Here is a 17,909-nt window from a genome sequence, read left to right on the forward strand (position 1 = left end):
TTGGATGCAATGATCAGTCCTGGAGTCTGGAGTGCACTGATGATGGTCCTCGTTATGTCTGGCACAATAACAGAGTAACATCCATCTCCTCCTCCTCCTCCTCTGTCTCTAACAGAGCAGCAGTGTATGTGGACTGTCCTGCTGGCACTCTGTCCTTCTACAGAGTCTCCTCTGACACTCTGATCCACCTCCACACCTTCAACACCACATTCACTCAAACTCTTTATCCTGGGTTTAGGTTTCTCTGGACTCCTGGTGGCTCAGTGTCCCTGTGCTGAGTGGAGTGTAAAGAGTGTCTCCTGTTACAGAAACACTCTGACTGTTGAACAGATAGTTCAGTCTGTACATGTCTGTCTCTTTCACTCACAAACACGTTTTCAGATTCATGGATTCAATCAGTTGATGTTTGAAACTCTTCTAAATGATTCCTTGTAAACTTCTTCAGTCACAAACAAACAGGAAGTGATGTCACATGTGTTCCTGTCCACACAGCAGAATGAGTCTATTGCTGACAGTGATGTACAAACAGAGTGAGCATTTCTGAGGCCCAAAATAAACTGAGTAGTTCACTGAATGAACAATGGACTGTGAGCTCAGTTCCTTCATCATTAGTATGGATTATATATGTATATGTATTATATTAGTATCATATATATCAGGTGCTGCTGCTTTCAGTCATTGTGCAAATGTGCTGTTTGTAAGCTTGTAAAGCTGCAGTCAGCTGAGACTGAAGAAGTCACCTGATCAGTGAGCAAACGTTTCTGAAAACGTCCAGATGAACAGAATCAACCTTTTGGGATCAGCCAGCAATGCAGCATCATTGTTGTTCAGCTTCAGAGGTTTGCAGGAATGAACTGATGACCAGAAACAGCTGCAAAGTCCAAGAAAATACCAGCTGGAGTTCAGCTGCATTTGAAGAAGTCAAAGAAAAGTAAGGATGGCAAAGGGCGACGTTTTCTTCCAAAGAGCTGCAAACATGGTCGACGCCTCATTAGAAGAATCATCTGGACATTTGTGAGGAACTCTAACCAAGAAAGCAACGTCACACAGATCCAACAGACAGTTTCCATGACTGCAAGTGTTGAGTGGAAAAATGCTACATTGCATTATTGCATCCTCTCACCACAGGAGGCGCTGTTGGCACCACTGATTGCTGATCAGCTGTTCTCTGATGATCTGATTGATACTGTGAATAACGGGACTCACTGAACTCTGTGACACAGTGAAGATTACAGAGTTTAACTTCAACATCTGACTGACGTCACACAGACAGAAGGATGAACCAGTGAGGCACAGAACACAGTTACTGGAGATACTGGATCAGCTCCATGTGAACCTCTGATGGAGAAGCTGCTGAGCCAGAGAAACATCAGGACATGACAGCAGCTGCACTTATCTAACAACATGTAGCAGAGCTGATCTATGTTAGAGGATCTATCACAGCAGCTGAAGCCAAAGTCCAACACTGGATACCAGCTGAGCCTGTGCTGAGTGTAGTGTGTTAAGATTCAATATTGAGGAAGGGTACAAGAGGTGATCGAAGAATAACCACACCAATCCGGCCGGGTGAAGTCAAACGATGATTTTAATGAATACACGCGTGGGAAGACAACTCTGTACGCAGACAGGAAGTAGTCTTCGACTTAATCAAAGCATGAACAGATATTTTATAGCATCAGGGTTTGTTTACTGACGCCCCTTCATGCGTCACAGATACATTTTATACATAGATCAGATCAACATCATCATGACTTTTCACCTAGAAAATCATCTTCTATTTTCATGACTAGCCCTTCCTGTCTACCTTTCAGTTCTTGTCTTGTTCCTCTTTCTTGCCGAGACACCAAGAAACGGTTCCTCTTTTACCAAGACAATTTTGCAGTTACCGCCAAACATAACTAACCTCTCCTCTAAATAAATCTAATTTAAAGTGTGTGTGTGTGTGTGTGTGTTGACCTCACATGCTCTTTGTGTCACCTCTTCACCTACTGTCTGTGTCTCGTCCTCAAATGCTCTTTCTCAATTCACCTGTTGCACTTCTGACCTTTTACCAGACCAGAAGCTCACTGAGACTATGTGTATGTCTTCTACTAAATAAATGTTTTAATCAAGAACCTCTACTTAAACCTTAATATAAAATGACCTGATATAAGTGTTTTGTAAGCATGTATTGCGATTCCTTCTATGGCTCCAAGTCACTTGCACAATAGATTGTCCGAACATCGCGCCGAACAAAGCTTCCGACCCCCAATTAATTGACCGAGCTCCAACTCTTTAATAAGCACAGATATGCATTGTGTATAAAATAGTCATAACTGCTTAAGGCCTTCTTAAAGCTATCTGTTACATTGTTAAAGCCTCGTCTTAGCCTGCGGCTCAAAATAACTTCCTGCTTTCACTTCTGCATACAACTTCCTGTCAGCCTGCAACTCAGTCTTTCTGAAAGAGACACTGTTTAAACCTTTGAATGCAATATCCATGCTGCAGATTATATTATTAATGCAATGACAATTATTTAACAATAGCCGTAAAATAATTTCCCTTCTCGACACTCCCTCTTTTGACCTCTGGAACACCAGAGGTCACAATACATTGTGTCCTCACGCAGACCCTTCTCTGGTGGTCTCGAACCTCGAGATCTCCAGGATCCTCGCCCCTCCTGTGGTCGCCGAGATCGATCTTCTGCAAAAGAAACAAAACACCTTTCCTGCATCTCCCTAACTTATCCTATCTGGGACTCTTTAATCAAAAGCCTGATCCTAATTATCTTCTTAACTTATTGACTTGTATTTATGTATACTCTTCAACGTTACTCATCCCTTTAGAACTCTTTAAGCCCTGCTTTCACGTCCGGTTGCTCGCTCTATTTTCCCTTATCTGATCATCAACATCCTGTGCACAAATTGTCGCTGCTGCAAGTTAATCTACTCCAAAAGAAAACAACCACTTTAATCAATTAAGTTTAAGCATATAAGCAATTACTCCTGTATACATTTCATCATAGCTAAATGCTGCCTTGAAACAACTCCTATGTGTTAACACTAACTTCATTTTAAAACCTCTCATTTCCTATGTTATCACCTGTTTTGGTATAGCCTTTTTATTTCATTTTGCTCCCTTTAATGTAACAATACCTCCTAATTCTAGTTTATCAGACTTAACCAAAATATATGCTTTCCTTCCTCTTTGGTCCTTCTTTAAGTTCAGTTAAAAGCTAAATGAATTTAGGGCCTTTTGCCTGGAATCAATACTGTCATGTGTGTTTCTTAACTCTGTGTCTGTAAGCGTGTGCAATCCTTCATGAACTCATATTATCCTCACAGTAGATTGGCTAATCATAGCGCTAGCCAAAGGCTCGTGACCCTCCAGAGACAAATTTGAGCCACAACTCCTTTAAAAGCACAAAATGCAATATGTATAAAATAGTTATAACTGCACCTGAAATACAAAGTTAACATCATCATAAACATCTTATGGTCATCAAAGCAATGGGCAGGGCTGCGACCCAATTTAGCCCTGTCTGCGCACAAATTTTAGCCAACTTGTTTTTCAAATTTAGGTTCATCCTCTCTACCTTTCCTTGAGATTGAGGATGAAAGACCGTCCCGAACTTATGTTGCACTCCCAACATCCTCTCTACCTCTTGCAAATCTTTATTCTTGAAGTGAGTACCATTGTCTGATCTAATTCTCTTGGGAAACCCATGCCTTGGAATGTAATGATTGATTAAGCACTTAATCACGCTTTTCGCGTCTTCACATTTGGTCGCCCATGCTTCGGGCCATCCAGTCAAAACATCCACACACACCAACAAATACCTCACCCCACCTGGGCCTGTATCAATCATGTCGGTATAATCAATCACGACCTCTTCTCCTGGCCTTTCTGGCATGAGAAACTTACCAGCTTCAGGTTTTACTGCTGGCTTTGGGTTGTGTACCCCACAAATTAGGCACGTTCTGGCCTTTTCCAGTATCATCCTTCTCAAATCAGGATGCCACCATCGGCACAAATTTCTCTCCATCTGTTTCACTCCCACGTGACCAAGCCCGTGAGCCTCATTCACCTTTTGTTCCGCCATTTTGGCCGTTAAAGCGGGACGCCCATCTGGCCCCCTCCACAAACCGCCATCTTGCCAGGCTCCTTTGTTTTCCCACACCCCCTTTTCCTCTGGGGATGTCTCCTCCTGAGCCTGTCTAACTTCTTCCATGCTGTTAGTGCTAACCTCCTCTTCTGGGGTTACCTGCACCAGTTGTCTCTGTCCTTTGTAGCCCGCTGCTTCCTTTGCGGCTTCGTCAGCTTTCTGATTTCCTCTTGCCACCATACTGTCTGCTTGTGAGTGGCCTTTGCATTTTATAATACTTACCTCGTCTGGGTCCTCCAGGGCCTTTTTGTGACAGATGGGTGCATTAGTGGCCGTTCTGAACCCGGCTCTCTTCCACTGAGCCAGTTCCACATGAGCTGCTCCAAACGCATATGCTGAGTCAGTGTAGATGTTCACTCTCATGTTTTTAGCCAACCTCAGGGCTCGAGTTAGGGCTATCACTTCAGCTCTCTGGGCCGACTGTTGTCCCTCGATTTTTCCTGCTTCTTTCACCTGAAACTCAGTTCCTACTCTACAGACTACAGCATAGCCGGCTTTCAATCCTTCTTCATCTCTGTGGCAGCATCCATCTGTGAACCAATCCTCAGCTCCAAATATGGGCTCTGCCTTTAGGTCTTCCCTGATTTTTCCTTCAACCTGGGCTTTCTTAATACAGTCATGTGGTTCTCCTGACCCCATTAGGTCTGCCATATTTATTCCTTCATGTGTGAATATCAGATTTGGCGCCTCTAAAATTTTGCTGAACCTTTGTTGCGTCAGTGGAGTCATTGTGAATGCCTGTGAGTTCACATAGGCCACTACACTGTGTGTAGTAAGCACTTTCAGTGGGTGTTCCCTCACTATATGTGCTGTTTTCTGAATTATCTTTGCTACTCCTGCTGCGTGTTGTGTGCATGTGGGATGCCTTGCTTCTGTTGAATTTAATCTTATGCTAACATACATAAGTACATCCCTACCTCCCCCTTTTTTCTGAAACAACACACCATTCACAACTCCCTTTGTTTCTGAAACATCAAGATAAAATGCCTCATCATAGTTAGGTGTGGCCAGATCTGTGGCTCTTGACAAATCCTGTTTTAGTGAAATGAACGCTGTCTCTGTGTCCGGCGTCCAAGGCAATTCAGCCTTCAGATTTCGAACACCAACTTTCTTGATCAGGTCCCTTAAAGGGGCCGTTTTACCCGCATAGTTCGGAATGAACTGCCTGCTGTAACCTGTCAAGCCAAGAAAGGAAAGCAACTCCTTCACAGTTCTCGGTTTTGGATGTGTCAGAATTTGGTCTCTGTGTGTGTTCATTAACCCCACTGATCTGTGTGCGATCACCCGGCCCAGGAATGTTACCTCTGGCCGGACCAACTGCAGTTTTTCTTTGCTCACTTTGAAGCCACACTCCGCCAATCTGTTCAACACCACGAGCGATGCTGCCGTACAGGCCGCTGCTGACGGGGCTGCAATAAGAAGATCATCAACATACTGTATTAATGTACAGCCCCCTGGCAGTTGACATGGGGACAATGCCTCTTTCAACACCTGATTAAAAATTCCTGGTGAGAGTGCAAAGCCTTGTGGTAGGCGTGTGTACCTAAATTTGCGGCCTCTGTATGTGAATGAGAAAATGTCTCTGAGTGACTCGTGCAGTGGGAGACAAAAGAATGCATTCGCTAGGTCAATACATGTGAACCACTTTTGGTCTTCAGTTTTGTGCTTCTATTATGGTCTGTTAAATGGTATGTCAGACTTCAGCTGGAACAGGACAGGCGAACAGTTAGCTAGACCTACATCTGTGGGCCCTGCGGACCACAAAGTACCAGGCAATTTTGAGAGCTCAGCTACTGCATCAGGATGATCCATTCTTTCCCTGCCATGTATTCTGGAGATTTCTTTATGTTCTAAGATCACTGCATCGTTGGACAAACAAGTTATGCGATATATTTTACATTTTGGTGCATACCAGACATTTGGAATTTGGGTGCCTTGCCAGCATGCGTTGTCCAGCGCCCGCTTGACCATTGGTCCCAGATCTCTTGGCCCATGACCCTCGTGGACCGCCAATGTAATGTGAGGGGCTGAATCCTCTCCCACATTGTACCAAGGCAGTTGTTCATCAGTAAATTTCACAGCCGCGGCCACACCTTCTGGTCCAACATAAATGTTATGTGTTTGCACATTCCACGTCTGTCCCTCAAGATCAGACTGGAACTGTTCCCGATAGATATCATTATCTTCCCTATCATAAAAGAGTGTAACGTGGAAAGGATCTCGCGGGGGGGAATAGACGGCCAGGCTCATTATCCAGGGTTTCCATAGCTGATAATGTCTCAAAATGCCTTCTTCCACTAGCCTCCCCCAGTAGATTTCGACAGTGGGTTGTTCAGAGTTCTGGACTAGATATTGAGTCTTTGAAGGTGATCCCAGTTTCACAAGCAGGTCCCTGCCCATGAGATTTTCCAGGCACCTGTCAGGACACCACATATTGGTGCTTCAAAGTCTGTTTTCCCAGCTGTGTCAATGCTGGATCATCATCATTGACAGCATAGGTTCTGCCGTCCCCACGCTGTTCAGTTTCTCCGGGCTCCATCAGTATTGCTCCCCCTCCCAGCCCCAGTCGGCTACTGGGTACTGGGGGGCTGGTGCTGCATTCGGGTTTGGAGCTTGATGTGCTCCCCTGTAAGCAACTCTTTGTCTTGGGCCTCCTCGTGCCTGGGGTTGATAGCCTCGCCTCTGATAATTTCGCTGCGATTCAGGGCATTCTCGGGACCAGTGTCCTTCTGCTCCACAGCTGTAACAGCCAGTCCAAGACACACTGCCAGGATTCCCCGGATTCCGAGCCCTTTGTCCTCCCCTCACGGATCCACCACGCCCTCTCTGCGGTCCACCGGTCCCCCAATTCCCTACGGGTTGACGCTGCCTTGGTGCATTGGCGGGCCAATGGTCATCAGGGTAGAGACCCGGATCCTGATCTGGCCAGTCAGGCACAGGATCGGGCTGAGGCCTTGCCACCATTATAGTCTTATTTAGTTCTTTCGGTTCTTTTTTCTTCGCATTATATTTTTCGCGAGCCTCACCCAGCTGCAGCCTAAGCAGCTGCGCCTGTACTTCATCTAACTCTTTCTTTTGTTCGTTCGTCAAATCCTGTTCCTGCTGAAGTCTGTGGGTCACATGTCTCTCCCACTGCACCGAGTCTGCAACGGCAAAATCTGGGTTCTTTTCCAAGTCAACTGCAACCTGGTTGGGCAGCCCTGCCAGCACTGCCGAACGAAACCACGCTCTACTTTCACCCTCCTTCCCCGGATGTATTCCTGTTCCTAACAACCATTGTTCCTTTGCTTTAGCTAAACACTCTCTGGGTGTGTTTTTGGGATCCCAAATAATTTTTGGAATGGCTCCAGAGTTAGGAGTTGGGTCCTTCTCCCGGACTGCATCTGCTAAGTCACTCTGCACCTCATGATATTTCAGGTCATTTGCATATCTGGTTGTTTGAGCTATCTGCTCTACATCTGCTAACCCACCACCCAGCATACAACGTCCGGCCAAAGTGCGAAAGTCGCCCAGCGCTAATTCTTCTCCTTCCCAATGTTCTCCCTTGGTTATTGGTGGAAGTTGTTTAACCAATGCTTCCAAATCTCTCACCTTATAGGCGCGATAAACTGGTTCGTTCTTTGGACCTGCTATCAGAGGCAGACTTAAACCAGGGTCAGGAGCTCCTTGTTCAAAACTCACTCTTCTACTCTTCCTCAACTTTCCTTTCCCCTTTGAGCTCTTAAATATGGGCTGTCTCTGTGCTTGGTCTCTCTTCACACTTCTTTTCCTCAAAATTAGGCTTGTACTTGGTTGGGGCTCAGGTCCTCCATCTTCGTCCTCTTCTTCTGATGACGTCGCACGGTCTTCATTCTCCTCTTCTGGCCCTCCCTGCATTACTCTCTGTTTTATAACCTCCAATGCCGTTAATGCCTCTATGGACGCACGTAGGGCCTCATGCATTTGTCCATACACTTCTCCTTCAGTTTTTAACACCAAGCTCAGAGGTATTTTATCACCCAGCCCTTTCTGTTGGGATGTAATAAGTTGGCTTACCTCAACCTCCATCGCTTGGCACTCTTTCTCTGCTGATTTTAATGCTCCAGGTGAAGCCAAACGAATAGCTTTCTTAAGCTGTTCAAGCTGATCCTTCAGAGGTTTGCATCCCCTTTTCCCACTAGGTGTCGCACCCGAGCTGTCAGCCATTCTCTGAAACACAGACTTACCTCTTCCAATGGCGTTGGTCGACTCCACCTTCTTGGTCTAGGTCACCCAGACACGCTTAACTTTCGGTTTCAGTCTTCGTCTCGCTGTTCTCGCAACCACTGGCTCCTCTTCCCCTGCTCGGTGACACACAAAGTTTAACCCAGCACTTTAGACGCTGTCCTCGCGTTCTCAAGCGTTGACACTCAATCAAAATTATTCGCCCTCAAAGTGTTAATATATGACACCAGCAACCCTTATGCGCAACGCGCTCACCTCCGTATACTTACCTCTCCAATAGTTCCTCGGATTAGTGTTTTTTCATTTATTTTAAACCCATTAACGGCGCTGCGCGTCCCTTATATACTTTACAGCAACACACCCTCAAGGGTCCCTCAACTTGTCCCGTACTAATAAGTCTAAAACCAAGAAATCACCTTTATGACATTATGTCAAAGCTTTCTCCATGTTGCACAGCCTGCCACAGGTTTAACAAAAAATCGCTGCCCGAGAAGGCTCCCACATATCAAGGTGGTCGTTTTCACAAACTTCCAGCAGACCCTCAAATAAACAAAAACAACGACCCAGGCAGGCTTCCAGTTCAGCCTCCTCAATTTCTATGCACACCGAAAACCCATGGGGAGATTCTTGTGTCTCCCCGTGTCCTACACAATTCACCTCCAAATGATCCCCTACAATTGAAATTTCAGTGTGGAATGACGCAGAGATTAACATTTCCTTATTTATTCACTATATGTAACCTGAATTTTCTCTCTCTTATCAAATAACAAAGGTTATCTTTACAATTTGTTATTGAACGACTAATTAAGTTGCTTTTTATGGTGTCAGTGATAAACTGCCCCTAAAAAGTCCACTTTATTGCGTGCTCATTGAGTTACTCCTATCAAAGCTATTTAACAAGTTCAATTTACACATACTCATTAATTTGTCACGCTTATTAGTGGCTCATGGTTGCTTAAAGCCTATGTCTGACTTGACCACAGAGTTAGAGCATCATTCAATCCTCTCAGGATGACCACTCCACTTACTCTGCATCCAGTCAGCTCATGAATTAACAACCCTTGCAGACTGTAACCCTTTTATTTTTTGTTTATGCCTTCAAATCCACCTTAAATCTTCTTTACCTAAACGTTGGTTTTAAACACAAACAATTCTTATATTCTATTTTGAAACGCTGTCACCATTCATATATTTACAATGTTATTATTTACTAAGCCAGCATTTTAATTGCAGACATTTATCCACATTTGCAAACAATAGTTATAGAGCTGAATGACACACAAAACCGAAAGCATAGTCCTCTCATGCGCTCTGCATCAGCTGCCTCATTTGCATGCACACACACTCTTCATCTAAGAATAGCAGCAGGCAGTCAGTGCATTGCTGACTCGACCCACAGAGATCTTTTTTATTACAGAGACGTCTTATATTTACAACTGCACAGATTTTAAACCTTTTAACACCTATCGAATTTCGACAAATTTAACATAACCGTTTTTTGCGATCAATTAACCAGTATCAAGACTTTAACTGTTTCTGGCCTCATTTCTAAAATCCCTAACTCAATTTAAAAGCGTCAACCAACCCAAACTTTTTGAAGTTTTAGGTTAAAGTTACACGCCCGAAGTCCACTTCTGCTGGCCAAAAAAGCGCAGATACCGTTGCAAACGGTAAGGAGACTCTAACTCCTAGCTTAATTCCGGGATGCCCTGTACCCCACAGCTAAACCACACTGAACTAACCCTCTTCGCCGAGAGGTCAATGTCGCGCGTCCACGACAAGGAGGGAGCGTAACCTCCGGGCTCTGCGCTTCCTAGCAGACTCGAACTGCCGTTCTAGAATAATTTATAATACTTTGAAACAACAATCAACACCCGAAACAAGTGTATAACTGAAGCAGGTGCAACCTAGTGGTCAAATGGAGACTCCAACTCACAAAATGACCGCTCAGGTCCACTCTTATGACCAAATTTGGACTCTAACCAACACAATAACCAATTCCCTACCAAACTACTTGAGACTCTAACTCAATTTCTTTGGGACTTCAACCCAGTATTTAAACTTTTCTTATCAGACTCTTAACTACTTTCATTTCTTCTTAGCAGAACTCTAACTGCTTCAACTCATGAGATTTTCATCAAAATCAAAACAGACATCCACCAGTAACTTCAGTGAGTAGACTTAAATTTTATCATGTCCAATTTGGCACACTTTGGAAATAATTCAACAGGTAGTGCCTTACCTTTTGGATAAGCCGGCTTATGCCCACTCACTTAGACCACTGGAATTCATGTCTGCCCGTCAGACCACCCAAGACCCCGGATTTCTCCGTCCAAACCTCCAACTCTCCCTCCTCAATAACCGGACGAAGCCCCCAAATGTTAAGATTCAATATTGAGGAAGGGTACAAGAGGTGATCGAAGAATAACCACACCAATCCGGCCGGGTGAAGTCAAACGATGATTTTAATGAATACACGCGTGGGAAGACAACTCTGTACGCAGACAGGAAGTAGTCTTCGACTTAATCAAAGCATGAACAGATATTTTATAGCATCAGGGTTTGTTTACTGACGCCCCTTCATGCGTCACAGATACATTTTATACATAGATCAGATCAACATCATCATGACTTTTCACCTAGAAAATCATCTTCTATTTTCATGACTAGCCCTTCCTGTCTACCTTTCAGTTCTTGTCTTGTTCCTCTTTCTTGCCGAGACACCAAGAAACGGTTCCTCTTTTACCAAGACAATTTTGCAGTTACCGCCAAACATAACTAACCTCTCCTCTAAATAAATCTAATTTAAAGTGTGTGTGTGTGTGTGTGTGTTGACCTCACATGCTCTTTGTGTCACCTCTTCACCTACTGTCTGTGTCTCGTCCTCAAATGCTCTTTCTCAATTCACCTGTTGCACTTCTGACCTTTTACCAGACCAGAAGCTCACTGAGACTATGTGTATGTCTTCTACTAAATAAATGTTTTAATCAAGAACCTCTACTTAAACCTTAATATAAAATGACCTGATATAAGTGTTTTGTAAGCATGTATTGCGATTCCTTCTATGGCTCCAAGTCACTTGCACAATAGATTGTCCGAACATCGCGCCGAACAAAGCTTCCGACCCCCAATTAATTGACCGAGCTCCAACTCTTTAATAAGCACAGATATGCATTGTGTATAAAATAGTCATAACTGCTTAAGGCCTTCTTAAAGCTATCTGTTACATTGTTAAAGCCTCGTCTTAGCCTGCGGCTCAAAATAACTTCCTGCTTTCACTTCTGCATACAACTTCCTGTCAGCCTGCAACTCAGTCTTTCTGAAAGAGACACTGTTTAAACCTTTGAATGCAATATCCATGCTGCAGATTATATTATTAATGCAATGACAATTATTTAACAATAGCCGTAAAATAATTTCCCTTCTCGACAAGTGTTACAGGAAAAGGGCAGAAACACTGGTAGCTCCCAGTGATGCTGACTGGGGCACAGAGCTGAATGATGCAGCATCAGGACACTGTTTCAGTCTGACTGACAGAGAAACCTGTAGCTGTATCTACATGTGAGGCAGAGGCCACACAAGCAGCTTTCTATGTTTCACAGTGACTGAGATCTTCAGTGGGGGTGGACATGCTCCTGTACAGACCTCTGAGGAGAACCAAGGTGCAGTCAAAGAGTCCAGTCTGTCCTCACAGATGTGAACATGTGCTTTCATCAGGTCTGCTGTCAGCTAGCAGGCTCACATCAGAATCACTGTTCCTGAAAAACACAGTCTGTGTGACATCATCAGTCAGCTGATGGTCCCAGATCTGAATGGTTTCTGTCTCTACTGAGGAAGTCAGAGAATATCACTGAGGTGTGGATCAGGTCTGAGTGAGCTGTGGAGGGACAGCTTTAAACAGTCCACAGGTCTCACGTCCTGCTCAGTCTGGTAGCAGATACCTCGTATTGTTCCAGATGTGCTGACATCAGCAGCAGCACAGCTGTGTGATACCATGAATCTCAGTTATTGATCCAACACACAGTAAATACAAAGATCAGGATTTCTGAGAGTAATCATTATGAGTCTGAACACATGATCACTGAATGTTAGTCTCCACAATAATAAGCTAACACAAGCAAACACAGCTTTCAGCTCTTATTTTGAAACTGGCTTATTTAGAGAGCTGTGATGTGAGCGTGCCTGGCTCTGAGGCACTTGGGTCAGCCTCTGTTGTTTAGAAGTGTTACAGACTGTGAATGACACAGACCTGTCAGTTTCCATGTTTGTCTGTAACACAGCTCAGGGCTCCATGCTGAACGCATCCATCCAGTGTTATTGATCCAGGACTGATACCAGCATTGGGATCAATACTACAACACACAATCACATGTGTCCACGTGATGCAGTTTGAAGAGCAATCAGATGTCTCTGTATGAGGAGGCGGGGTCACAGGAGGTTCACAGAAACTCTGCAGCAGCATCATCAGCTCACATGGAAACTTTGATGATTCACTTCTGTGGTGTTTTTACAGAAACACGTCACAAAATTAGCTCCACCTGTTTTGTGAGCTTTGAGTTTCTTGTCTTCATCCTGGATTCTTGTGTTGCTGTTTTTACACACAGCAGATATTTCCTGGTTGCTTCCTTGATGACCACATGAAGCTTTCTGAAGCTTGGATTGAAAACGCTTCATTACTCAAAGCTTTCCAACACAGGCCTCTGTGCTGCCATCTGGTGGACAAACATGTGAAGTGCAGCGTGAAGCTACAAATGAAACTGCTTCAGCTACGTTTATATATAACATACTATAACCTATATAATGTGGAGATCAGGGAAATTATTTTGTTGCTACTGTTAATAATCATCATCATTACCATTGCATTAATAATATAATCTACAGCATTGATATTGCATTCAGATGTTTAAACATTTTGGTACCCAATTAGCCTTTACTACAGGTGCAGTTATAACCACTTTAAACTGTTGAGTTGAATCTATGATCTTAAATGCTTTTGAATGCTTGTTATAATCTTAAGTGTGTATGGGCTGATTCTGTTGATTCTGAGGACACTCTGTGCAAAGTCTTGACAGGAAACTGCAGGTTTGCAGAGCGTGCTTTTGCAAAAGTGAAACTAAAAGCAGAGTGTAAGTGCAGCTGATTCTGAGGAGCTGTTTGGATGATGCTATTTGAATAACCAGGTTGTTCATTATTATCTTTTATACTTTTATATTCTTTTATTAAGCTTCTAGTAGAGGTTCTTGATTAAAACATTTATTCAATATACTACATATATAGTTTTAGTAAACTGCTGACACATGTGAGAGTGGCCTCTGTTTGACTGCGAGCGTTAGTAGGTGAGAGGTGACACAGAGTGCCAAGTGAGGTCGTGACACACACACACATAGTAGATACATTCAGTTATAGGTGAGAGGTTAATCATGTTTGTTTGCAACTGCGGGCGTGCAGAAGTGGTATCTTACTGCAGAGCATGGTCTGTGGTTTTGGAGAAGCGGCAGTCAAAAGGTTGACAGGAAACATCTGCCATGAAGATAGAGATAATGTTCTTTTCAAACTGTGTTAAAAGTCATTGTGGTTTTGATTTGACGTATGTATGTATGTATCTGTGTGACGTTGAAGGGGCGTCATTAAATCCAAACCCCGATGGTATAAAATATCTGTTTATGCTTTGATTAGTCGGAGATCAGCGCTGTCTGCGTACGGCGCTGGTCCCCCCACGCGTGTGTTCATTAAAATCAATTGTTTGACCAAGCTCTTCTGGACCTGGTTGTTTGTACTCTCCTTCCTCAATATTTGAACCTTAACAATAACTATATGTATAGTGTATTATGTAGGTGTTAGAGCTGGGGGTAGAACTGCTGATGGCCTGGTTGTTATTTATGTTCCCCATGGTTCACCAGCTCTCACACAACATCAGCACCAATGATCCACGTCCTTATAAACCTCTGAATCAGGTCCTGAAGCAGTGACGTCCTGAGTGAAGACCTCACTGATCACATGACTCTGGTCACCTGGACTCAGTGTTTCTGAAGCAGTGTGTTGGGTTTTTAAAAATCCGTGGCTGCTGCCTGATGTTGGGCCCACAGAGGAAGACGACTCACTCGCTCTTCTTCACTTCCTCCTTAAACATGTGGAAGGAGAGCAAAGTGCTGCCAGACTCTTATTTCTGACAGGAACAGAAGAAACCACAGCAAACTGGTCCAGTTCTTCATCTTCATCACAATCTGTTTATTTCTGATGGTGTCTTCAGTCTGAGGTTTGAAGTTTCCATGTCTGTGTGATGTGTGGTGTGAAGGCTGCTGGTTAAACTGGGACTCACTGTTTAAAGCACTGAGTGCTCATAGAGAGATGCTCCATGAGTCCCAGTACAGACTACAAACATGGTGGAAACTTAGCTTTGATATCCACACACTCTGCACGTCTGTGAGTAACTGTGATGAAGATGTGCAGAGATCTGTGTCCAAACAGGAGAAAGACTGTAAAGACTCTGTGCTTCTAACAGCCTCTGTTAACATATGTGAGGCTGTTTGTTGTTGTTGCCATGGAGCTTTGCACTGTTTGGGTCAGCAGGTCATGTGATCAGGTTTGTTCTGCTGGACGATGGTTCAGTGTCAGGTTTGTTTGCATTCATCAATAAATATCTAAATAAATCAAAGACTCCATGTTTGTTCTTTCATCATGTGACCTCTGCTCATCCATCTCTGTGTGTATCAGGATACATTTAGTTCATAATACACAGAAAAATCAGAGTTATTACCTGTAATAAATGTGAAAGATTCCTGCAGTGATAACCAGGCAGGACTGAAACACATCCAAGCTGTCACCACGGTAACAGCACCGTCCATCCACAGGTGAGGGGAGGAGCAAAAAGAGGGACTTTGACCATTTTATACTAAAAACACTCAACTAATGTTTCTAATATGAAACAAATAAGCCCACATTAATGTGAGCGTTTATTAAATAATAATAATGATGATTTCCTCCTGATCTCATTTCCACAGCAGAGAAAACTGTGGTGTATATTGAGGTGGAGGGTGTGGTCTGTGGCTCAGGTGTAGAGTGAGGGTGGGGTGCACCACAGCAGCATGCTGGGACTGCTGAGGGTGGAGGAGGGAGTGATGATGACATCAGAGCTGCAGCACAGAGACCAGTGAACACACAGTCTGTTCATCTTTGCATAGATACAATATACAGCACAATATTGAATGACAGACACGCTGTGGGAGCTTCCACAGATACACTGACGTCAGCATCCAGAGTCCTCCTGCTGCTCCCCCCTCAGAGCCCCGTGATCAGCACCAACACATTCAGTTAGATGACAGAGTCCAGCTGCAGCTAGAATCAGCTCCCCTCTGTGAACAACAGCACAGCGTCAGTGTTTCACACTCAGTGAAAGGAGGAAACAGCAGAAGAACACCATGTGTGCTACGTTTCCCAGGACACACTACAAACTGCACAAATACAGAGCAGCACGTGGAAGGACCTGGAGCTGCATTTACAGAGCTGCAGACAGCGTGATGTCCTGTATGGACAGGTGGAAGGAACCAAGTCCTCAGCTGGAACACTCGTGTTTGTCCACAGACAGGAAACACAGCAGGAAACTTCCTCACAGAAGTGCAGCTCATGGATAACACACTTCCTGTCAGTCAGAATGAGGCTGCAGCCAAACACAGAAAGGTGTTTTTGTCCAGATGAGCCCAGAGAAGAAACACGAGTGTTCACAGACATCAGAAGCTCAGAGAGGTGAAACATGAGGTTGGAGTCCTCGTCAGCATCCAGAAGAGCTGCTGTGAAACCCTGAGTACTCATGACAGACTCTGATGGCACAAACACATCATGATTCAAACAGAAAGACAAACATGGAGCTCCTGATCCTCCTGCATGAGAACAAGCTGACATGAGCGCTGTGTCTGAGAGTGTCTCCCTGTCACAGTGACAATAACACAGCTGCTGCTCACAGTCATTAAACTGACCTGAGGTCAGCTGTGCTCCTTACATATGAACCATGTGACCTCACATCAGTGCTGTGGATGACTGTAGTCATAGAAGAGTAGAGCTGTAGCAGGTGGTGTGAGGAGGAGGTGGTGTATTCTAGTTAACGCAGTACTGAAACACTCCAGCAGAGGGCGCTGTTAAGTCCTTATTGTAACACAGTTACTGTGTGCAGTTAGACTTCATACATAATCTGCACTTATTTCCATCAGACATGCTGTCAGGAAATGATTGGTTTCTATTGATTCTACTTCCTGTTGACTCGTTTGATGACAGTGAAACAATCACAGCTGATTGTGTGATGATGTAAACTGTCACTGTTACATTCAGTGTGTGTGACATAATGTTAGTGCAGGCTGATAACAGCCTGGTTCTGTTAGAAACACATGAACGTGTCCATAGATCAGTGTGTGTTTAACATGAGAGCTTCAGCCCTGCTGATGTGTTAAATAAAGACATGCAGGAAAACTGATGAGACTCTGAAATAACTCTTTATATTTATAATGTAACTCTGCATCAAAAGAACAACAAAGGATCCCAGACAGGTTTCTGTGAACAAAGACCATTCTGATGTTTCTGTGTTTCTAACACTTTGACATTATTAGTAAACAGACTGCAGTGAGCAGCATTTATAAAGAGCTTCTATATAAAGATATGACAGCTGTTTGACAAGTTTATCACTCTGTGTTTGGACCTGATCAGTCCAGCTGTTTACTTGAAACATGTTCATTTACCTGTTCTGTTATATTCATGTTCTTGTCTCTGTTGAAAACACATTTTAATGTCCCTCAGATTTTTCTCCCAGATGAATAAATCTAAAAATGACACAAACTGACTGCAGCTACTTTTTGTCCTTTCTGTCAAAAACCTTCATGTGACTCATGAGAGACACGTTTCAGCTGTTTGTGACAGATCAGAGGCCAACAAGTCATTTATAACACTTTCCATCATTGTTTAAAGTTCTCAGTGTTTCTGTGTTGCTGCGTATAGGATCTCCCAGCATCATCACTGTGCTGTCCAATCATTGTGTGCGAGGTTACCCTTATAGTGCGATGTGTGTTTGCACAAAGAGAAGCATGTGTGTCAAATATAAATAAGCACAGAACAGAAACAGCTGCTGGTTTCTTCTGTTTAGAGTCAAGTTAGTGTTTTGTGTCTTTGTTTGAGGCCTGATGTCGAGCAGAGGTGTGTGTAACTGCACTGGTCTGTTATATGTGTGAAGTGTGTGCTTCTCTTCAGCATCATCTTTGTCACTGCTGATTCCTTTGTGTCATCATGTGTTGAGAAGAGAGAACAGTTATAACGGAGGAGCAAAAGGAAGCCCTGAAATCTGCATCAACAAGGAAGTGTTGGCTCACCAGTGATCCCAGCAGAGCCACTGGTTTGGCTCCAGTTGTTCTAGATTCAATGATGTTGTTGCTACAGATACATGTCAGCATCTTTATTGAATTTTATATGAAGCAGAAATGGCGTCATTAGGAGAAGAAGAGGAGAACAAGTCCGGCGAGGAGGCAGCAGCTCTTAAAGATGAAACAGCAGCTCAGCCCTGAGCTCAGAGAGCTGCACATGA

General features: G+C 43.9%; 1 protein-coding gene across 1 annotated transcript in view; it reads left to right on the forward strand.

The window, feature by feature from the left end:
- Positions 1-558, forward strand: part of LOC146576963 (uncharacterized) — a 29,286-nt gene extending 28,728 nt beyond the window's left edge. Inside the window, exon 13 of the mRNA XM_085268118.1 lies at positions 1-558. This exon is cut by the window's left edge and continues 255 nt beyond it. Within this exon, the coding sequence (XP_085124244.1) occupies positions 1-278 (278 nt within the window). The 3' untranslated portion in view covers positions 279-558.
- Positions 559-17,909: the final 17,351 nt, after the last annotated feature.

This window comes from Mchenga conophoros, linkage group LG3 (assembly GCF_057382185.1).
Source record: "Mchenga conophoros isolate Kocher_MC1m ecotype Shallow Benthic linkage group LG3, M_conophoros_male_GT1.1, whole genome shotgun sequence".
NCBI lineage: Eukaryota > Metazoa > Chordata > Actinopteri > Cichliformes > Cichlidae > Mchenga > Mchenga conophoros.